The following is a 23509-nucleotide window of genomic DNA, read 5'->3' as shown; positions in this document are numbered from 1 at the left end:
CACTGGAAGTAAGTGTTAGGTGGTAACTGTATAAAATGAAATACAAAGCTGCCAGACAAGAATAGCTGGAGAAACTTAAATTATAACAAAACTTGTATCTTCCCTGTTTCTTAATACCTCAAGCACCTGTGCTAAAAATAGAACATGCTAAAAATAAAAACTACCCCTTTCCCTATATTACTAGCTGCTCCCTAAGCTTGAGTTCCTCCTGGCCACTCTGTTGTAGATAAACCTGCTTGATTTCTCATTGTTCCCATCTCTGCCTCCTTCTTCCCTCGCCGTTTCTAACAGTAAGAGCACAGTGATTCAACTCCTCTGGAAAAAAATTACTTAGTAATATATATCAAAACTGTAAATATATCTGTATCTATTACTTCCTTTCTAATTGTGCATTTTAAAGAAATAATCCAAAATACAGAAAAGGCTATAGGTCACAGGATTTTCCTTACAGCAGAATATATAATTGTGAAAAACTGGATTCACATAAATGTTCCAAACAGGAGTGATATATTAAAGCAAATTACAGGCACAAGATGCAGTATGATTTAGCTATTAATAATTATGCTTAAGATAATAATTATTTAGATACAGTGGAAAATAATTATGAAATAAGTAACAAAAGCAGGATATATTGTGTTTAAAAAGCCTATAAAAATACAAAGTCAGGGGGACGCTGGCATCAAGTCAGTGGGTTTCCCCATAGCCTCCCTGCTCAGGTAGCACAGCAAGTTTATGTACCACTGAAACAGTGACAGGTGCCTTGTGGCCTCTGTGCTTTCCATCAATGAAATGAGACTATGCCACACTGGTCTATGAGACCACAGCCAGTCCTTTAGGGGACTCACCTTTGTCATTGGAACCTCCCACATATTTCATCACTTTGGGCATTGCTTCCCGTAGAGCCTCATCCACAGGCTTATCTGTCATTTCCACTGTGGCAAACTTCCCGCCTTCACAGGCCCGTTCCTCATAGGAGATATCTTGCTAGAGACAGAGAACATGCAGTGCTTAGGAGACAGCAAGTAGCAACATGTGATGGCCCTATAAGCAGTAAAAGTCCAGTGACAAGAGGCACAAATGACTAAGGAACTTTCCATAAGGAGCCTGAGTATGGCGACAGGGGAAGAGATAGGCCTGAGTTGCAAGAGCCATGAGAAACTGATTCTGGGATTTCTTACAGAGGTACAGGAAGCAGAAAAAACCTCACAGAGTTCATTTTCTTAGAGAAATAATAGAAGATATCACATCCTAAACCACCCAGAACATCCCCAGAATGCTATAAATATATAAGTTTCTGAGATCAAAGAGCTCTGAGAAATTAAAAATACAACAGAAACAAAAATTCAGTAGAGAGGTTGGAAGATAAACTTGAAGGAAATATTTCAGAAGGTCAAGTAAAAAGGCAATGAAGTAGGAAATAGAAGAGAACAGAAAATCAGAGGATGAAGCCAAGAGATCCAACATCTGAATAATAAGAGATCCAGGAACTGAGAAGACAAAATTGCAAAAGAGGAAACAAAGAAATACAACAATGATCCCACAAAACTCTAAGGCCCCAAGATGAGCCTCATTCTAGTTATCGGGGCTGCAACTCAAGTAGAATCAGATGGATGGACTTAGAAATTATAACACTCGGAATTCCTATCATGGAGCAACAGAAAGAAATCCAACTAGGAACCATGAGGTTGTGGGTTTGATCTCTGGCCTTGCTCCGTGGGTTAAGGATCTGGCATTGCCGTGAGCTGTGGTGTAGGTCGCAGACACGGCTCAGATCTGATGTTGCTGTGGCTGTGGCACAGGCCTGTAGCTACAGTTCCGATTCGACCCCTAGTCTGGGGACCTCCATATGCTGCGGGTACAGTCCTAAAAAGACAAAAAAAAAAAAGAAAAAAAGAAAAAAAGGCATATGATAGAGGACCTGGCTGCCCCAGGCTGTCAAACAAGCCTTCCTATGACTGAAGCAAACTGTGTTATATAAACCTGGGGTATTTTGCTCTTTCTGAATCTTCTTAGACTGCAGATTCAACTTCCAAGGGGTTGTAATGAATCTCTATGGGGCTGTGAGTAACCTATATAGTCTGAAAAAAATATATATATATATATATATATATATATATATATATATACATTTTGTCTTTTTGTCTTTTCTATGGCTACACCCGTGGCATATGGAGGTTCCCAGGCTAGGGGTCTAATCAGAGCTACAGCTGCCGGCCTATGCCACAGCCACACAGGATCCAAGCCTACACCACAGCTTACAGCAACGCCAGATCCTTAACCCACTGACAGAGGCCAGGAATTGAACCCGCAACCTCATGGTTACTAGTCAGATTCATTAACCACTGAGCCACGATGGGAACTCCTGAAAAAAATATATTTGTATACAATATTCTATATTATAATTTTATATTACAATTAAATTTTACACCTGGAATGCAAAAATACCTGTTGTTTTTGTAATGAAAAATTCAAGGAGAGAAGTGAGAAAAGGGTCAAGGAAATCTGAACGCAAACCCTGACAACCAGTTTCATAAACTTCCCTTCACATAGGTCCAGGGAAACTGTACCAGACCAAGAATCAAAAGGCCCCAAATCGGCCTTGACTTTGGGGCACTATACCCACTTAGCCCAAGATTGCTGTAGGGGCCTCCCCTTGGTGAGTGCGATACTTCCAAACAGCCATCAGGAGCAAACTGTGTTACGTAAACCGGGGGTATTTTGCTCTTTCTGGCTCCATCTCACAGCAGAGACCAGACCTGGCTTTCATTTGAGGTCCCCCTGAATCTGGCCACGTATAATGTTTTAAATCCCAGAAATGCCACTCAGTGAGTCATAGGATTTCTGCCTGAAAGAGGTTTTGCAGTTCACCCAATCAAACAAATTTTACCAAAGAGGAAATGAAGAATCAGAAAGATCAAGTTGCCCAAGACCATACAGCTGCTGCATGGTGAAACTGGAAACAGCATTCAAATCCCCAAACTCTGGTCTAATGCTTGTCACAAGGCACCACGCTCCATGGGGGATGATGTGAGCATTTGAACCTCTTTCTTCAGCTATCGTAGTAGTTATTTCTGATAGACATTTGTGGGAGTTCCCTGGTGGCCCAGTGGTTAAGGATCTGGAGTTGTCACTGCTGTGGCGCGGGTTTGATCTCTGGCCTGGGAACTTTGACCTGAAAGAAAAAGGATGTTCGTGTGCCTGTGCCAAACTCAGAACAGGAGCATCAAAAGTCCTTTTGATGCAGCTCTTTCTCTTAGAAATAGAGAAGCCAATGACCAACTCTCAGTGAAGAAAGAAAGAAAAGAAAGAAAGAGAAAGAAAGAAAGAAAGAAAGAAAGAAAGAAAGAAAGAAAGAAAGAGAAAGAAAGAAAGAAAGAAGGAAAGAAAAAGAGAGAGAGAGAAAGAGAAGGAAGGAAAGGAGGGAAGAAAGAAAGAATAACTGGCTGCCCTTTCCTTTGCTTTCTTTCCCTCTTTCATTCATTCAGCCAACAGCTAGAGACTATCTATTCTGTGCTGAGCACTGTGCCAGGAAAGACATGGTCCCCGACATCAGGAGAGGCATAGTCTAATAGAAGCAGCCAGGAAAACAGGTTATAATCTGATGACATGTTTAAGGGGAGAGCAGTTCCAGGGCAGTGTAGGAGCACAGAAGAGGACCATGTCTGGGGGGGCATGGGTGTGTGTTTACATGTCTGCGTAGGTCAAGCTGACCTTGAAGTGCTTACAGATCACCCATCTGGACATTCAGTGACTGATGCATTGATATGCTGAATAAACATCGATTGCAAACTTCTGCTAGGTGCCATAGATTTGGAGATTTAATATGATATGGGCACTCTAGTTGGAAGGTGAGAAGAATTACATGATTATTACATGATGTCGTAAATACATGGATAGTTTCTGGAGGGTGATTCCAGGTAGCGGGCACCACAGGGGTAAAAGAGGAGTTGAAGTACAGTGTGAAGATGGTGAAAAATACAAGTGGTTCGCTGTTGCTGGAGCAAGGCCTGTCCAGCAGGGCACAGCAAGAGAGGAAGCCGGAGACTCTCGCAGGGGCCAGATTCCCAAAGATCTGAAGGTTGACCTAGGAAGCTAGATTTTGTAATCATTAGTCCAGCGATGAAGATCTGACAGTGAGTCTGTTTCATCTATCCTAAAATAATTTATGGCATGTATAAGTTCCCAGGCCAGGGATCAAACCTGAGCCACAGCAGTGACAACTGAATTCTTAATTGCTAGGCCACCAGGGAACTCTGAGAGGATCCCCATTTAAAACAGGTTACCAGGAATTCCCGTCATGGCTCAGCGGAAATGAATCTGACTAGTATCCATGAGGATGCATATTCACTCCCTGGCCTTGTTCAGTGGGTTAAGGATCTGGCATTGCCATGAGCTGTGATGTAGGTCACAGACTCGGCTTGGATCTAGGGTTGCTGTGGCTGTGGCATGGGCCAGCAGCTGCAGCTCTAATTTGACCCCTAACCTGGGAACCTCCATATGCCTCAGCTGCGGCCCTGAAAAAAAAAAAAAAAAAAAAACAACCCCAAAAAACCAAAAAATAAAAAATAAAAAATGTTCCCCACGACTTTTTTTTTTTTGTCTTTTTGCCTTTTCTTAAGCCGTTCCTGAAGCGTATGGAGGTTCCCAGGCTAGGGGTCTAATTGGAGCCGCAGCTGCCGGCCTAGGCCACAGCCACAGCAATGTGGGATCCGAGCGGTGTCTGCGACCCATACCACAGCTCATGGCAACGCCAGCTCCTCAACCCACTGAGCAAGGCCAGGGATCGAACCCACAACCCCATGGTTCCTAGTCGGACTCATTAACCACTGCGCCACAACGGGAACTGCCCCTATGACATTTTTTATAGGCCCTTGTACTTTAACGACAGAGCATATTGTGATTATAATCAAAGTGGATTTATCATGGAAATTACAATGAAGAATGTAATGGAATAATTATAAAGGGATAATGTGTTTAATCTCCATCTGCAACCTTAAGCCGCATGGGATCAGGGACTGTCTACATCATTTACCACTGAACCTCTTAGCACCTCATGCCATGTCGAGCGTGTGTGTGTGTGTGTGTGTGTGTGTGTGTTTGTGTGTGTAATAGTCGCTCTATGAGGATTTGTGGGAAAGGAGGCCATGGAGTGAAACCTGGTTTTGCTCTAACAACAAGGAATACGATAGCTATAGCTGGTTGGAGAGATAACTAGCCTAACTATATCTATCCCTGAGGAAGGCTGGGTCACACTGTCTGAAGGTGGTTTTCTGGCTGGAACCACTTGTTTTAACCACATCTATGCCTATAACTTCTCATTTGAACCATTGGATCCCTGCGAAAATTTAGATTTGAGAGACGGCCATTACCCAACTATTCTGGCTCTCCAGGGAGTTGAGTTAAAACAGTTCTCTCCTTTTCTGCACAAAATAAAGCACCAAAGTTAACACTGTTAATTCATCTGATTCTTCAAATTTAATGTCTTGAGTGCATTTCCCTGTTACAGGGAACGTAATGTGGGCCCCCCTTCTGCCCAACATCCAGCTAGCTCGTGTTCCCAATCAGTTACTAGATGAGGACCTTGGCCAGTGGCCACATACACGTTTTCAGCATTCAGTGGGAACCGTGGTCAAGTTCAAGTCCCAGACAGAGATCTTGCAAGAATGCCACTTGCTATGAGATGTGCAAGGTCATCTGCGAGGCTGCTTTTTTTTTTTTTCCCTTGCCATCTGATGTGGGGAGATACATGTTAATTTTGGAAACCAGCTTTCTCATTATAAGAACATAATAACTATAATACTGATCAGCCTGAGTACTTTCTAGATATCATTTATTATTTTAAACGTTTTACATGGATTCATATAGTCAATCCCTCCAACAACATTTGTGAAGAAGTGTTTTTATTTTCACTTTCAAATGAAATTGGAGCACAAGAGGTGAAGTAACAAGCCCAAGATAAGAGTGGCAAGAGATGGAGCCAGGAGTCCAAGCCAGGCAGTGTGGGGCCTAATCACTGTGCACAGGCTGGAGACAAACCCCATAAAGATGTCCGTTGTTAGTATCAGTCTTGCTCTGAGCATCCACAAGACCCTCCCATTCCCCCCACAGAAAACTGTGTCCTCCTCCCTCCCCAAGCAATGCATAAGGCACCTGATAAGGTCTGCAACAGCCTGGGCCTCCCCACCAAGTGCCTGGAATCAGCCCTGAACATCTGGTTGAGTTTGACTCTGAGCTACACAGAGCATACTGTGTGTGGTCCATTTGCCCAGGAAAGCCGAAAATGTTTTCTGACTCAGATTCTTCCTGGAGAGAGAGGTCATTTCTGAAAGAGGCTCTCTACACAATAATAACACCTTGGATTTGTATATCTGCCTTCCTCCCTTCCTCCCTTTCTTCTTCTTTTTTTTTTTTTTTTGGCCTTTTTTGGCCACCCTGAGGTGTATAGCCTTCCTGGGCCAGGGATCAGATCCGATCCAAAGTGGAGACCTAAACCACAGTTTTGGCAACGTCGGATCCCTACTGTACTGGGCCAGGGACTGAACCTGATCTTTCGTCCCAGTGCTCCCAAGATGCCACCAATCCTGTTGCACCACAGTGGGAACTCCCTGAATTTGTATATGTTAAAAGTTTGGAGTTCCCATCGTGGTTCAGTGGTTAACGAATCTGACTAGGAACTATGAGGTTGTGGGTTCGATCCCTGGCCTTGCTCAGTGGGTTAAGGATCCAGCGTTGCGGTGAGCTGTGGTGTAGGTTGCAGATGCGGCTTGGATCCCCTGTTGCTGTGGCTCTGGTGTAGGCCGGAGGCTACAGCTCTGATTAGATCCCTAGTCTGGGAACCTCCATAAGCCGCGGGAGCGGCCCTAGAAAAGCCAAAAAGACAAAAAAAAAAAAAAAAAAGAAAGGTTTACAAGTGTCTTTGAATGTTTAATTAATCATCACGTAAGGCACTGTCATTCTCATCTTACAGTTGAGGAATCTCGGGGTTCAGAGTGGCCGAGAGGTTTAGTAAGTTGGCCCAAATTATCTGGAAAACTAAGGGAAAGCAAACAATCAAGTGCTAGAAATTTTGTTGAAAAACTTATAATTGGTTCTCTCATTTAAATTTCCAAACAATCTTATAAGATATTGAATTATGAGAATTATTATTTTCTCTCATGATCAGCATCACATCACAGAGGTTAAGCTGCCCGTGACCTTGAAACTAGTAAGATCGAAGCTGAGATGAATTCTGACATAATGATATTACCACATTTGTAGGGTGTATTAGCTTACAAAGCATTTTTGTATCCTTCTTCCCTCCCTCCCTTCCTTCCTTGTCATTTTTCTTTAGGTCTGCACCCTCGACATATGGAGGTTCCCAGGCTAGGGGTCTAATCAGGGCTGCAGCTGCTGGCCTACAGCACAGCTCATGGCAGTGCCAGATCCTTAACCCACTGAACAAGGTCAAGGATCAAAGCCACATCCTCATGAATACTAGTTGGGTTTGTTACTGCTGAGCCACAACAGGAAGTCCCTTTTTTCTGTCTTTTTTTTTGGCCATGCCCATGGCATGCAGAAATTCCTGGGCCAGGAAGTGAACTTGCGTCACAGCAGTGACAATACCAGGTCCTTAACAGCTGGGCCACCAGGGAACTCCTACAAAGCATTTTCATGTGTGTAAAAAAATTTAATATTTCTAGAAACTCTGGGAGTAGATGGGAAAGATTTTTTTTTTTTTTTGTCTTTTTGCCATTTTCTTGGGCCGCTCTCGCGACATATGGAGGTTCCCAGGCTAGGGGTCGAATCGGAGCTGTAGCCACCAGCCTACGCCAGAGCCACAGCAACGTGGGATCTGAGCTGCGTTTGCAACCTACACCACAGCTCACAGCAACGCCGGATCGTTAACCCACTGAACAAGGCCAGGGATCGAACCCGCAACCTCATGTTCCTAGTTAGGTTCGTTAACCACTGTGCCACGACGGGAACTCCCGGGAAAGATATTTTGATAGCTCTTCTATAGCTCTAGAAACCATGTTCATTTGGGTTAAATGATTTGCTTCAGCCTGGTAACAATATCCCATATGGCCCCATTTATCCCTAGAGACACTAAATCAGTGGCAGGTGACAATGTACTAATAAGTGGCTAAGAGGAAACAGAAATACTAGAGTATTTTGAACAGAGGCACCTTGATTCAAGGAATTGATTTCACAGATAATAAAAGAGCTGAGATGCCCAGGAGGGGACAGTGAAGACACCCAGAGGTTAGTAAGTGCCCTACAGAGGTAGAGGCAGGATATTTGCCTGAGCTCAGAACCCTGGATCACCTGATGAAAACTAGAACCATGGTGGCCTGTCCAGCAAGTGCTGGAGCCACAGGGGAGCTCCTGGTTTCAGAGCTCTGATAGTGGGAAGAAGGGGAAGGAGAAAGACCCTGGCCTCTCCCTTCTTCTCGCCATTCCACCTTCCATTAGCACCTCCCACTAGGCAAACTCCCCTGGGAGCCGGTGACATCAGTGACTGGGACACAACCGACTGGGGTCAGTCCTCACTCCACCCTGAGACATAGAGCAGGGCAGGGAACTGTGAAGGCACACAGGCAACAGACCAGCCCGGACCCTCAGCCTGCCTTCCAAATAATCCTTAACAACAAAGACAAGTGAACCCAATTCTACTGCAGAAAGGAAAATTCTTGTGGGCTCAAGGTACCACGTAGATTCGTCAAGCGTCAAAGCCAGCAAGGACCCTAGAGATCACTGGGCCAGGTCCACAGGCTGGTACACACACACACACACACACACACACACTGGAGAGAACCGCCACAGAGAGATGCTCCTATTGACCCCCGGTGTTTGCAAACATTTGTAGTCAGTTGCCAACAGTTAAAACTGACGCGGTTGTCCTACTCAAAACCACAGCCTCACCCCTAATACTCTCTGGGCCTTCCTCCCCGTCCCTGCCCCCCCCCTTTTTTTTTTGGTTACAGCACTGATCACCCTCTGATACAAGATATATTTGACTTATGTATTTCTTCATTAGTCACATTGAACATAGTATTTTGCCAGTTTTGTTTACTGCTTTATCCTCGTTACCTGTAAGCGTGCCTTGCCCATAGCTGGCACTCAACAGTTACTTATTCAATGAATATGTTTTATTTTTATTATTTTTTAAAAGCTGATTTCATTGTCATTTATTTATTTAGCCTTTTTAGGGTCACACTCACAGCATACGGAAGTTCCCAGGCTAGGGGTAAAATTGGAGCTGTAGCTGCTGGCCCATGCCACAGCCATAGCAAAGGGGGATCTGAGCTGAGTCTTCCACCTACACCACAGCTCGCGCCAACACCAGATCCTTAATCCACTGAGTGAGGCCAGGGATCAAACCCGTGTCCTCATTGATACTAGTTGGGTTCATCACCGCTGAGCCACAACGGGAACTCTGAATGAATACATTTTAAATGGAAAGACTTCATGCAAGGAATCTGGATTCCTGATTTCCTTAAATATCTGGCAACCCTGGGAGTTCCCAGATGGCCCAGAGTGAAGGATCTGGCATTGTCACTGCTGTGGCCCGGGTTCCATCCCTGGCCCAGGTACTTCCACATGCTGTGGGTGGAGCCAAGAAAAAGAAAGAAAGAAAGAAATCTAGCAACCCTGGTTCACATCACTGCATGGCAACTGCCCAGAGTTACCCTCTGTGTGGGTGGGAACCTGAGTTCTCTCCCTTCAATTTGCCTCAGTCTCCACCTTGCCTTATAGTCTAAAACTGCCAGCTCCACTCATTTTCCTTATGTGCCTGGCTCTTTGTAGGCATTTGAATAGATCACCTTTGATGGGGCTAAACTGCTCATTCTACGTACACTTAAGGAAGCAGATATAGACAGATGAAGTGACAGGCCTCTGTCTATAGCTGCTTGAAGAGTCCAGACTCCAGTTGAAGGCTTTTGTGTGATGATCACTATAATAAGTACCCAAACTTGGCCCCTGGGCAACACAGTCCTTTAACAAATGAAGTATTGAGCAGGGGACTGAGTATACAGCCAAGAGGTGCACAATCATCTAGTGGCCGGCTTTTATTTTCAGGGGACAGTCCAATTTGCCTGGGTCAGCACCGGTGTCAATTTGGAGGAAAACAGGAGTTCCCGATGTGGCGCAGTGGTTAACGAATCCGACTAGGAACCATGAGGTTGTGGGTTCGATCCCTAGCCTTGCTCAGTGGGTTAAGGATCCGGGTTGCCGTCAGCTGTGGTGCAGGTCGCAGACGCGGCTCGGATCCCGCGTTGCTGTGGCTGTGGCGTAGGCCATTGGCTACAGCTCCGATTGGACCCCTAGCCTGGGAACCTCCATATGCCATGGGAGCCGCCCAAGAAATGGCAAAAAGACAAAAAAAAAGGGGGGGGAGGGGGAGGGGAGAAACAGCAATGACGCCCTCCTTCCCTGTCCTGTTGGGTGTTCTAGGCACCCAACTCTGGGAGTTTCCATAGCCATTTTACAGCGGTGGACTTTTGCACACACTCTTCTTGTTTCTGTACACTCTGGCACATCCCTGAGGCCCGCTCGAAGGCACTTCCTCTGTGGAAGGCCCCACCATCACCCGCCGGCAGAACAGGCTGCCCTGCGTCCTGGGTCAGCCTTGCACAGTCACCTCCACGCTGGGCAGACCACGTTCTTTTACACCCAGTTTTCCACTAGGGATGTCTTGGGAGTTTCTTAAGGACAAGCACTTTTTCAGACTTTCTGTAACCGAAGGTCTAGCAAACAAATATTCAGATTGTCTGCAATGTTTAAATGGACCGATGCATTCCACAGGCGCTGTTCATCTCACTAAGCTGAGATTCTCCCTTAAAACTCACCCCCGCCCCCATCTCCCCTTCTCCCTAGTTCAAGTGATAAGAAGTGGAGGGCCATGCCCCCTGCAGAAAGCGGAACGCACAATCCAGAGCACATTCCTGCCCCACCTGCCCCCGGGGAGCCACTCCAGCAGCGATCCGGGTGCGGTGGACGCGGCCCCTCTTCCGCTCCTCAGCAGCCCTGTGGGCCTACCTTGTCCCCTTTGCTCAGGACCTGCCAAGGCCATGTCTCCACGCTCCCGAACAGCGAGTTCTTGATCATGCCCAACATGGTGTCACCGCGGCGCTCTGGACACACAAGCGGACTCCGGTCGGCGCGAGTTGCTGGCGAGAGCGGGGCTACTAGGCGAGTGGGGGCGGGCGGGGCGGAGGGAGCGGGGCGGGCGGGGCGGGCGGGGCGGAGGGAGCGGGGCGGGCGGGGCGGAGGGAGCGGGGTGGGCGGGGCTCTCGGGCTCCCACCCGCGGAACGCGCTCGGGAGGCGGGCCCAAGAGGGACGCGCTGGGAGGGGCCAAGGAGGGGCGGTGCTCATCGGGCTCCCAGCTCCTGGCGGCCTGCTGGGCACAGGCCTGGGAACCTGTGGTCCTCCGCATGCCTCGCCTCCAGAACTGAATCTGACCTCTTCGCGGGGGGCTGTGGGATTTAGGCAGCAGTGATGAACACCTCATCCTCCACCCCTACAATCTTGCCCCCTGCCTCGTCCCGTCTCAGGCGTCTGGGCGACAAACTGCAGGGCCTCCGGATTCCTCTCATGCTTTACTCTGCTTCCATCCTCAGGCGCTGTCTCCAGGCAGGTGGTGTACCAGGTTCAAAGTCTTTGCAGCCTTTCGCGCTTAGGGACCCCTGACTGCCTCCTCTCCACAAAGATGTGTCTAGTTTGCACACCCCTCCCCAACTGTTTCTCATCTGGACGATTGAAAAAGAGTATTCACTGGTTTTCTACCTAGCTCTTTCTTTCTCCAACCCGTTTTAATCGAAGATTTTACATTAATTTTCTGAATCATAGCCTCGCTTATTCACTCCTTTTGTTCAAAACTTTCTAACAGATCTTATTACCATTTATTGAGTGTCTGCTCTCCCTGTCCAGTATTTTGCAAGCATATCTCTCCTCACACGACTAAACATAAATATTTTTAAAGAGTCGTTTTACAAAGGAGAAACCCGAAGCTCAATGTGTGTGTGTGTGTGTGTGTGTGTGTGTGTGTGTATTTTGCTTTTTAGGGCCTCACCCATGGCATATGAAAGTTCCTAGGCTAGGGGTGGAGTCAGAGCTGTAGCTGCTGGCCTCAGCCACAGCCATGTGGGATCTGAGTGGCATCTGGGACAGTGCCATTTTGTTTATTCAAATGTTCTGCCCAGAGGGGGATTCTTTATGCAGGTTTGTCCACTGGTTACACTGTCATCTGAAATTGTTAACCTAATTGTTTGCGTAATTTGTGCAGGCTGCTCTGAGCCAACACTGAGGAACCTCTTGCTCTGCCTACATCTTGGGAAAGAAGACCTTGAACCTGAGCCTGGCAGTGGGAATCAATAATGGTGATACTGATGATCTCTAGATTTGTGGTAACAGATAAAAAGATGTACTTTTTGATAAATATTTGTTGATTGCTATAAATTAATGGCTATTTAATTTTTATTTTTGACTCTAAGATGCTATAGATTATGAGGCATTATTATTTTATACGCCATTAAGATAGAAAATAAATGCTAACGAGTAAACTGTGATGTCAATTGATTTTACAGCATCTAGGGTCATTAAAAGTAGCATGCAGCTTACAATTCGTAAGAGATTATATGAGGCCTTGTAAGAGTCCTTGAGTATTTTTGTGGCTCAGAGCCGCGTCCCTTTATTATAAACTAAGCTCTTAAAGGGCAAAGATCTATTTTTCTTTAGCTTTTTCCTCACTCACCACACCCAGGGGTTGCTTAATAACTGTGGAATGATTAACAAAATTGTACTGGATATTCGATCTAAACATCTATTTTTAGTTAATCAACTAGATACAGTGAAATGAGGCCTAATACTCCATGTGGTTGGTCACATAGCAAAAGCATTTGGGAGTCAGAAGACACTGGTCAGAAGATTGGGATTCCAAGCTGGCTCTGTCCACAGGCCTCTGAGAAGTAGGGGTAATGATGTCACCTGCAGTGCTGCTGGGTGGGTTAAAAGAGCCTGTCAGTCAGGCACTTGAAAGCACTGTGTCCACCATTAAGGCCTAGACACTCTCCCTCCTCCTGGCCGAGTTGGTTCTGCTACCAGGAACTGAACCCAGCTACTTGAAGAGCGTGGCATAAATAGTGAAGTGGATGGTAAAGAAGCAGAGACAACACCACAGTTTGGTTGTTAAAAGAAAGAGGGAAATACACAGCAGCTCAATGAAGAGGTAAGGCCAAGATACATTTTTTTTTTTTTTAAACATGGGAAATCCTGAAGCAAGCTCTAATTTTGAAAGGAAAGAGCTAGGAAATAAGAAGAAGGAAGATGTTAAAGATTCAGCAGCAAGGTGGTTGACTGAGTGATATTCCTGAGAAGGTAAAAATGAAGGTGAATCAGAACATGAGAGGTTGGATATGTCTTGTATTATAAAAAGAGGGACAGATGGATATAGGTGTACAGACTTTTGTAGGTTGGAAGTGGGAAGTTTGAGGAGCTCATGTTGGAAGGCTTTCCTTTTCTCTGTGAAACAGGTTATGACAATGATGGAATAGGTAGTAGGATAGAACAGAACTGTTCTTTCTATCCAAGCAAGGCATAGGCAAATCAAACAATAGTTGGCCATAAGGCATCAGAATATGGTTTTCCTAATACCAAGAAGGCTAGAATTTATTGTCAAGGTAATGGGAACCTATCCCATTAAGGTTTTTACGTTTAACATGGCTAGATAATTGGTATTCCTGCCTCACGTTAGCAGAGGGTGTCTTCGGGTGCAGCTCAGGACTCTTGGTGAGTGGCCAAGTGTATGAAACTCAGGAAGGAGGGAGGTTCCGCCTCATTCTGTCCTCCATCTGCACCGACTGCCTTCCCTGGCCTTCTTTCCTTTCTCATCCAGGATGGGCCTTGTACCTGGTGCTGACTATGGACATGTTCCAACCTTCAGGGGCCACCCACTCCCTGCTCACAGTAGGAATGGTCTCATATCTGCCCCCACTCAGAGCATGGCATACTGTCAGTACCACAGACATCCGTTCTCCAGGGAATCACTTCCTTTCACTCTGCCTTCTAAATTACAAAATGAAAGTCATTTCCTTTCATTTTTAATAAGATCTGGTTTGTTTAATCTTAAATTCATTTGACACATTTTATTTATTTATTTACTTATTTATTTATGTTTGTCTTTTTAGGGCCACACCCATGGTACATGGAAGTTCCCAGGCTAGGGGTCAAAAAGGAACTGCAGGAGTTCCTCTCGTGGCACAGTGGTTAACAAATCCGACTAGGAACCATGGGGTTGCAGGTTCGATCCCTGGCCTTGCCCAGTGGGTTGGGGATCTGGTGTTGCCGTGAACTGTGGTGTGGGTCGTGGATGAAGTTTGGATCCCGTGTTGCTGTGGCTCTGGTGTAGGCCAGCAGCTACAGCTCCGATTAGACCCCTAGCCTTGGAACCCCTGTAGTCCACCAGAGTGGCCCTAGAAAAGGCAAAAAGACAAAACAAACAAAACCAAATAGGAGCTGCAGCTGCAGGCCTGCACCATAGCCACAGCAACACCAGATCCGAGCCACATCTGTGATGTACACCACAGCTCACAGAAATGCTGGATCCTTAACCTACTGAGTGAAGCCAGGGATCAAACCCACTGAGCGAGGCCAGCATCAAACCCTCATGGATACTGGTCGGGTTCGTCACTGCTGAGCCACAAGGGGAACTCCTATTTTATTTATTTTACCTTTATTGAAGTATAGTTGATTTACAATGTTGTGTTAGTTTCAGGTGTACAGTAAAAGGATTCAGTTGTATGCTTACATTCATGTTCAGGTTCTTTTCCATCATAGGTTTTTACAAGATATTAAATGTAGTTCCCTCTGCTATATAGTAGGTCCTTGTTTTTTATCTGCTTTATATATTGTAGTATATATCTGTTAATCCCAAACTCCTAATTTATCTCTCTTCCCTTTTCTACTTTGGTAACCATAAGTTTGTTTTCTGTGTCTGTGAGTCTATTTCTGTTTTGTAAATAAGGTCGTTTGTATCTTTTTTTTTTTTTTTTTTTTTAGATTTCATATAACAGTGATATCATATGATGTTTGTCTTTATCTCCTGACTTACTTCATTTAGTATGGTAATTTTAGGTCCACCCATGTTGCTGCAAGTGGTGTTATTTCATTCTTTTTTATGGCTGAGTAGTAATCCATTGTATATAAGTACCACATCTTCTTTATTCATTCATCTGTTGATGGACACTTAGGTTGCTTCCATGACTTGCCTGTTATAAATAGTGCTGCTGTGAACATTGGGGTGCATGTATCTTTTCGAATTAGAGTTTCCATCTTTTCTGGATATATGCCCAGGAGTGGGATTGCTGGGTCATATGGTGCCTCTATTTTTAGATTTTGAAGGAACCTCTATACAGTTTTCCATAGTGGCTGCACCAATTTACATTCCCACCAATGGTGTAGGAAGATTCCTTTTTCTTTTTCTTTTTTTTTTTTTTTTTTTTTTGTCTTTTGTCTTTTTAGGCCACACCCACAGTATATGAAGGTTCCCAGGCTCTGGGTCGAATTGGAGCTACAGCTGCCGGCCTACACCACAGCCACAGCAACGCCAGATCCAATCCATGTCTGCATCCTGCACCACAGCTCACAGCAATGCCAGATCCTTAACCCACTGACCAAGGACAGAGATTGAACCCACATCCTCATGGATCCTAGTCGGATTTGTCAGCCACTGAGCCATGACGGGAACGCCAAGATTCCTTTTTCTCCACACCCTCTCCAGCATTTGTTATTTGTAGACTTTCTGATGGCAGCCATTCTGACTGGTGTGAGGTGATACCTCATTGTACTTTTGATTTGCATTTCTCTAATTATTAGCGATGTTGAGGCACATGGGTTTTTTTTGGTTTTTGATTTTTTTTTTTTTTGTCTTTTTTCTAGGGCTGCACCCACTGCAAATGGAGGTTCCAATCAGAGCTGTAGCCTCCAGCCTCTGCCAGAGCCACAGCAATGTGGGATCCGAACCATGCCTGTGACCTACACCACAGCTCACGGCAACACCGGATCCTTAACCCACTGAGCGAGGCCAGGGATAGAACTCGAGTCCTCATGGATGCTAGTCAGGTTCGTTAACCACGGAGCCACGATGGGAACTCCAACATGTTTATTTAATGCTTACTATGTTCTTTTGCAGGCTGTGGGATTCTAAACTGAAGCAGTGAATGCAATAGACAAAAATCTTTGTTTTATTGGAGTTTGCATCTCAGTGTGGGAGACAAGCAATAAATGAGTAAACTAATAAATACGTTATCATAGGTTGGGGGGCGGTGTCGAAGCACAGGTATGCCAGTGTGTGCCACTTTGGATTGAGAGGTGACATTTGAACCCAGAGCTGAAGAAATGAGGGTGTAAAGAAGGGGCTAGCTGGGGGCGTTTTCAAGTCAGTGAGAGGAGCATGTGCAGAGGTCCTGAGGTTGGAGAGTACCTGGTATGTTGAGAAAAGTGAGGAGACCAGGGAGGCTAGAGGTGACTAAGAAAGGGAGAAGGTAGTAGCAAGGATGGCCAAGGCTGGACTCTGGAGCCAAGTGCCTGGGTTCAAGCCCCAGTTCCACTGCTTATGAGTTGGGTGACCTTGGGCAAGTAATTTGCCCTTCTCTGCCTCAGGGTTGTCATCTGTAAAATGAGGATAATGGTAATACCTTCCTCAGAGGCCTGCTATGAGGATCAATAATCATAACGCCCTTAGAACAGTGCCTGGCACATTGTAAGTGGAGGAAGCTCTGTCTGTATTTGGTATCTCATATTGGTTCATTTCTCCAGAGAGCCCTGGCTAATACAGCTGGGGTGCAGGGCAGGTCATGTGGGACCTTGCATGTGTGAAAGGAAGATAAAAATGGAGTCGATATTGCTAAGAGAGCTCCCTAAAGTGGAGCCAAGAGACCACTGAGGAAGTAGGACTTATGCATGTCAGTCTGGATGGAATCTGGCCTTTTGACCACTTATCATCTTAATGCAGGCATCCAGAACATCTGCAGAATGTTCCAGAAACTCAAGATGCTTATCGGACCCTTATTCCAAAGCAACTCGTGACAGCCTATCCCTTAGGACAAATATTTCTTTTCTTATGTCAAACTACACCTCTGTGGCTTTTGCCTTAATAGGCCCCTGACTGTCTTCCCCAGAACACATTCAGTTTTACCTGAGTCTGTGTCTCTTGAATTGCAATTGCTAAGACCCCTAATAGACGCTTTTCTTATTTGCAGCTTTCTCTCTGTGGGTGTTTTTGGTTGTTTGGGGGTTTGGGGTGGGTGGGCTTTCTTTCATTCTTCTTCTTCTTCTTTTTTTTTTTTTTTGTTCACAGGGGTCATTCATCATAAGGACTTTGGTTTTATTCTGAGCAAGATGGGAGACCACTGGAGGGTTTCAAAGGGCTTCTCTTGCTGCCGTGTTGTTGATCAGAGGTGGCGAGGGCAAGGGCAGAAGCAAGAGACCAGGCAGCTGGCCCTTGAGGGGATGCAGGGAGAGCTACTGATGCTCAGATAAGGGCACTGGCCGTGGGGTTGATGAGAAGTGGTTTTTCTCTGCATGAACTTGAAGGAGCAGCTAATAGGCTTCTGCTGGTGAAATGAGCTGTGAGGTGTTGAAGATGATTCCAGGGTGTTTGACCTCAGCGGTTGGAAGAATGAAGAACCTTAAAAACCAGCAGGCAGGACAGGAGCAAAGGGTTATCTTACGGCTCTTCTCCAGGAGCAGGTGCTAATGCTGTCTGGCATCTGCCTCTCCCGAATTCTTCTTGGTCTCAGGTACTCACCTCTTGGTTGCAAGTGTTCAAATAGGGGCAAATAGATCTCCCCCAAATAACCATTAGTTTTCAGCACCGTACAGTCTAAATTCATCCATAAAAATGGAGATTTTTTTTCCCCCTAAAGAGGTAGTCTGTAGAGACACTGTGGCTCACACACTGACAACCCATTTTATTAATGTTCTGACTTCTGGTTTCTGGGAGTCACAGTTTCCCAAACGCTGTCATTTCCCACCACAGCTTCTGCTTCACATCTGCTAAACACAGTTGCCCATTTGAGCAGTTTCCCCTGACATAGCCGTTTGCACCAGAAGAGCATTTGAGCCTCCAAAGCAATACACACTGCACATACACTGCACACAAGTAGAGACAAATAGATTTGTAATGCGTTTTTCCGTTTCTGCCATTTCCAATAATGGTATTTAAATATTTTACAGTCAAATTTCTTTTCTTTCCTTTTTTTTAAGGGCCACACCTATGGCCTATGGAAGTTCCCAGGCTAGGGGTAGAATCTGTCGGCCTGCGACACAGACACAGCCATAACCACAGCCACACCAGATCCAACCTGCATCTGCAATCTATACCAAAGTTCATGACAACACCGACTCCTTAACCCACTGAGTGAGGCCAAGGATCAAACGCGCACACTCATGGAGCCTTATGGATCCTCAGTTCTTAGCCCCCTGAGCCACAGGGGGAGCTCCTACAATCAAATTTAAGCCAACATTTAATCTCTGTTCCATAGCAGCCGACATAACAGGGAGCCCTTGGGCTTGCATAGCCCAGCGCTGAGTTCGTGACAGAGAAGGCCTGTCCTCCCCCTTTTACACCTTTGCCCCTGAGTTGGTGGCTTGGGTCCAGGCTATGAGCAGGCTCAGCCACCTCATGCTTTGGAGCTCTGCCCAAGCTCTAACCCTCACTCAGCTGTGAGATTTCAGAGTCTGGAGACACCGCAGCACAGCCATGGCCTGTAGCAGGAGATATGTGTACACGGGAGGAAATAAGGACCCAACTGTTCAACCAAACTCAGTGAGTGCTATGCGTCCAGTGCTGGAATAAGAAAACTTGGTATGTGTGTCCTGGGTGCTTCTGGATCATGGTATTTCATGCATGTAAGAACTGGTAAGAACTTAGGGTCCCTTGTCATAGATTGAAAGAGACTTATGAGACATAGCAGCCAAATGCATTGTCTAGACTTTCTTAGGACCCTGATTTAAACAAACTAAAGGTTTTTTTTGTTTGTTTGTTTTTTTGTCTTTTGTCTTTTCTAGGGTCGCACCCACGGCATATGGAGGTTCCCAGGCCAGGGGTCTAATTGGAGCTATAGCTGCTAGCCTACACCACAGCCACAGCAACACCAGATCCGAGCCACATCTGCGACCTATGCCACAGCTCACAGCAACACCGCATCCTTAACCCACTGAGCGAGGCCAGGGATCGAACCCACAACCTCATGGTTCCTAGTTGGATTCGTTAACCACTGTGCCACGCCAGGAACTCCCTAAACAAACTGAAGTTTAAAACATTTCTTTTTCCCAAATAACCCAGAAAATCAAACCCAAGAATGATTGTGTTTTGTTGGTTATACATTAGTGTGTTTATGTTTAAAGAGTTCCTTTGGGAGTTCCTGTTGTGGAGCAGTGGAAATGAATCTGACTAGTATCCGTGAGGATATGGGTTTGATCCCTGGCCTTGTTCTGTGGGTTGGGGGATCCGGTGTTGCCATGAGCTGTGGTGTAGGTTGCAGATGAGGCTTGAATCCTGCGTTGCTGTAAGCAAATCGTAAGAATCATCATAATCATAAAAATAAAAGTGTTCCTTTTATGAGGAGTAAGATATTTACATGCTCTCAAAATATCTTTCCACAAAGAGTAATTTCGCAGTGGAGAAACTGGTCAATACCTTCTCCCTGCAGTGACCGCATGGCCACCGTTAACGTCGCCAGCAAGGGATGGCAGGCCCCTGGATTGAGACTCTGAGAACACAGAATTGCCCATGGGACATTCCGGCCATAGATTTGTAACCTGAGTCTCACCATAAAGACATCAGAAAACCCCACATAGAAATAGATGCTATAAAATGACTGGCCTGAGTTCTTGTGAAATGCCAGGATCTTAAAAGACAAATGAAGGCTGAGGACCTGATCCAGATGGAAGGAGACTAAAGAGACATGACAAATGGAGTTCCCACCGTGGTGCCGGGGGTCGAGAAGCCAACCGAGGCTCAGGTCACTGTGGAGGTGCAGGTTCAATTCCCAGCCCAGCACAGGGAGTTAAAAGATCTGGTGTTGCTGCCACTATGGCTCAGATTCAGTCCCTGGCCTGGGAACTTCCATATGCTGTGGGTGCGGCCATAAAAAAAAAAGAGAGAGAGAGAGAAAGATGTGACCACTAAATGCTGTCCATGATTGTGGACTAGAAAAAGAACATAGTGGAATAATTGTTTACATTGGAATAAAAACTGAGGAGTAGAGAAATGTATTATATCAGTGTTAAAGTTCCCCAGCTGTATTGTGGTTGTGTAAGAAAATATCCTTGGAGTTCCCGTCGTGGCCCAGTGGTTAACGAATCCGACTAGGAACCATGAGGTGGCGGGTTCGATCCCTGCCCTTGCTCAGTGGGTTAACGATCCGGCATTGCCATGAGCTGTGGTGTAGGTTGCAGACGCGGCTCGGATCCCGCGTTGCTGTGGCTCTGGCGTAGGCCGGTGGCTACAGCTCCGATTCAACCCCTACCCTGGGAACCTCCATATGCCACGGGAGCGGCCCAAGAAATAGCAACAATAACAACAACAACAACAACAACAAAAAAAAAAAAAAAAAAAAAGAAAATATCCTTGTTCTTGGGAAATACACACAGAGTTATTAAGGGGAAAGAGGGCATGAAACATGTCAACTACTATGAAATGGTGTAGAGAAAAATTTTAGGACACATACACCCATGCAGCCTTCGTCTTTCACCTAATTTTCCCCTTTTTTATTTTATTTTATTTTATTATTATTATTATTTTTTTTGTCTTTTTGCCTTTTCTAGGGCCGTTCCCGTGGCATATGGAGGTTCCCGGGCTAGGGGTCCAATCGGAGCTGTAGCTGGCGACCTATGCCAGAGCCACAGCAACTCGGGATCCGAGCCGTGTCTGCGACCTGCACCACAGCTGATGGCAACCCGGATCCTTAAACCACTGAGCAAGGCCAGGAATTGAACCTGCAACCTCATGGTTCCTAGTCGGATTCGTTAACCACTACAGCAAAGTGATTCAGTTATACAAGTACACACATCCATTCTCTTTCAGAGTCTTTTGCCACAGAGATGATCACGGAATATGGGTAGAGTTCTCTCTGTTACATAGCAGGTCCCCATTGGCCAGTCATTCCATATACTTTCTGGTTTAGTCTTCCACCTGATATTTGAGGGTCCTCCTCCTAGTTTACTGTGCTCCCCCTGTATTGATCTTCTTTGCCGTCCTCAAGAATGTAAGCCTGTCTGGATCAGAGTCTTTGCACTCTCTCTTCCTCTGCTTGGAATGTGCTCCCAAATTCCCACGGAAATTCTCGTGACTGGTTCCTTCTTATTATTCAGATCGCCTCTTCAGTGAGACTTTCCTCGACTACCCAGCCTAAAGTATTCCATCTCCCCGGTGTGCTTGTTATCTGAAAATATAGAGTTAATCTGTGCTTTGTTCTTTCTTCTGCCCCTTCCACTAGAGTGTACACATCATGAAAGGAGGGACCTTCAGGACTCTGTCCCCAGTAACTAGAATAGTGCCAGAACCGTAAGCTCTTAAAATAGGTTCATTGAGTGAATGAAGGTGGTACAGAGTGGGGTGGTGGGGGAGGTGAAGAACTCTGGAAGGAAAGTTGGCAACACAAACATGGTTATTGGAGAGGTTCTGTGTGTGTGTGTGTGTGTGTGTGTGTGTATTAGTCATGGTGTCAAGTATTCCATTCTACACCAAGTTCTTTTGGGTTTTTTTGGCCTCGGCAGTGGCATGTAGAAGTTCCCAGGCCAGAGATCAAAGCCATGCCATAGCAGTGACAATGCCAATCCTGAACCTGCAGGGCACTGGGGAACTCCACCAAGTACTTCTTTTAGAAGAGGATAGGAAAAAAGTTGTGCACAATTTTTACTTGAAACTTAAAGGTTGATCATAATCAGCAATATTGGGAAAAAAGAGGAATCCAAAGAGAGGAACTTTATTGACATGTCTGTAGCTTAATTGTAACATCAGCTATTTCTTTCTGATGACATGGTCTTTATTAAAATTGCAGTTAGAATGGAAAAAGAATTTAGTTTGCATTTACATCTGTCTGGGTGGATTGTCCTTTATTTTGGAGAATTCTCCTTCCATCTTATTGCAGTGAGTAAGAGGCTATAATTTTCCCATCCTTTTTTTTTTTTTTTTGTCTGCACCCTTAGGATGCAGAAGTTCCCGGGCCAGGGATTGAACTTGAGCCACAGGAATGACAATGACAAATCCTTCACTGCTAAGCCACCAGGGAGCTCCTATAATTTTCCCATTCTAACAGACTAGCACCCACATATCATCTTTGGCTCTCTTCATCCTCATTCCCCTGTGTACCTCTTTTATAATAATTTTATGTGTGAACCTGTGATGTGGATTCATGTAGCGCACAGTGTGCTCCTTCCATCTCCTGTATCACTTGTGAAGCCTGTTAATAAAACATATTCATTGGTCTCAAATCAGAATCTCTGGGAGGGGGCAACAGGGAAACTAACCTTTATTTATTTGTTTGTTTTTAATTTTTTATTAAAGTACAGTTGACTTACAATGTTGTGCCCATTTCTGCTGTACAGCAAAGTGACCCAATCATACATGTATATACATTCCCTTTATTATGTTCCATCATGGTCTGTCCCAAGAGACTGGATATAGTTCCCTGTGCTGTACTGCAGGCTTTATTGTAAAGCTCTTTGATTCATTCTCAAGGAGACCTTGTCCTTAACCAATACAGGGGTTGCAGTCCTATTTTGATTCTTTTTGGTGGGACTTTTCAATATCAAAGATCTCAGATTAAAAAAAAGAGTTCATGGACCAAAAAAACACATGAAAAGATGTACAACATCACTCATTATTAGAGAAATACAAATCAAAACCACTCTGAAGTATCACCTTACACTGGCCAGAATGGCCATCATCAAAAAGTCTACAAATAATAAATGCTGGAGAGGGTGTGGAGAAAAGGGAACCCTCTTACACTGTTGGTGGGAGTGTAAATTGGTGCAACCACTGTGGAAAACAGTATGGAGATTCCTCAGAAAAACTAAAAGTAGAATTACCATTTGGTCCAGCAATCCCACTCCTGGGCATCTATCCAGAGAAAACCATGACTCAAAAAGATACATGTACTCCAATGTTCTTTGCAGCACTATATGCAAAAGCCAAGACATGGAAACAACCTAAATGCCCATCGACAGAGGAGAGGATAAAGAAGATGTGGTACACATACACAATGGAATATTACTCAGCCATTAAAAGGAAGTAAATAACGGTATTTGCAACAACATGGATGGACCTAGAAATTATCATGCTAAGTGAAGTCAGTCAGACAGCGAGATACCAACATCATACGCTATCACTTACATGTGCAATCTAAAAAAAAGAACACAGTGAACTTCTTTGCAGAACAGATACTGACTCACAGACTTCGAAAAACTTACGGTTTCAAAGGAGACAAGTTGGGGGTGGGGGCATGCGCAGGGGTTTGGGATGGA

General features: G+C 45.2%; 2 protein-coding genes across 2 annotated transcripts in view; one reads left to right on the top strand and one right to left on the bottom strand.

Annotated features, from left to right (window-relative positions):
- Positions 1-11097, bottom strand: part of HEBP1 (heme binding protein 1) — a 30078-nt gene extending 18981 nt beyond the window's left edge. Inside the window, 2 exon segments of the mRNA NM_001011509.1 lie at positions 846-984; positions 11020-11097. Coding sequence (NP_001011509.1) covers positions 846-984; positions 11020-11097 — 217 coding nt within the window.
- FAM234B (family with sequence similarity 234 member B) overlaps positions 11349-23509 on the top strand; it is an 82145-nt gene continuing 69984 nt past the window's right edge. The window contains exons 1-2 of the mRNA XM_021091037.1: positions 11349-11618; positions 12267-13208. Coding sequence (XP_020946696.1) covers positions 13132-13208 — 77 coding nt within the window. The 5' untranslated portion in view covers positions 11349-11618; positions 12267-13131. The remainder of the gene's footprint in view (positions 11619-12266; positions 13209-23509) is intronic.

This window comes from Sus scrofa, chromosome 5 (assembly GCF_000003025.6).
Source record: "Sus scrofa isolate TJ Tabasco breed Duroc chromosome 5, Sscrofa11.1, whole genome shotgun sequence".
Classification (NCBI taxonomy): Eukaryota; Metazoa; Chordata; class Mammalia; order Artiodactyla; family Suidae; genus Sus; species Sus scrofa.
This window is presented reverse-complemented; position numbering and strand designations above follow the sequence as displayed.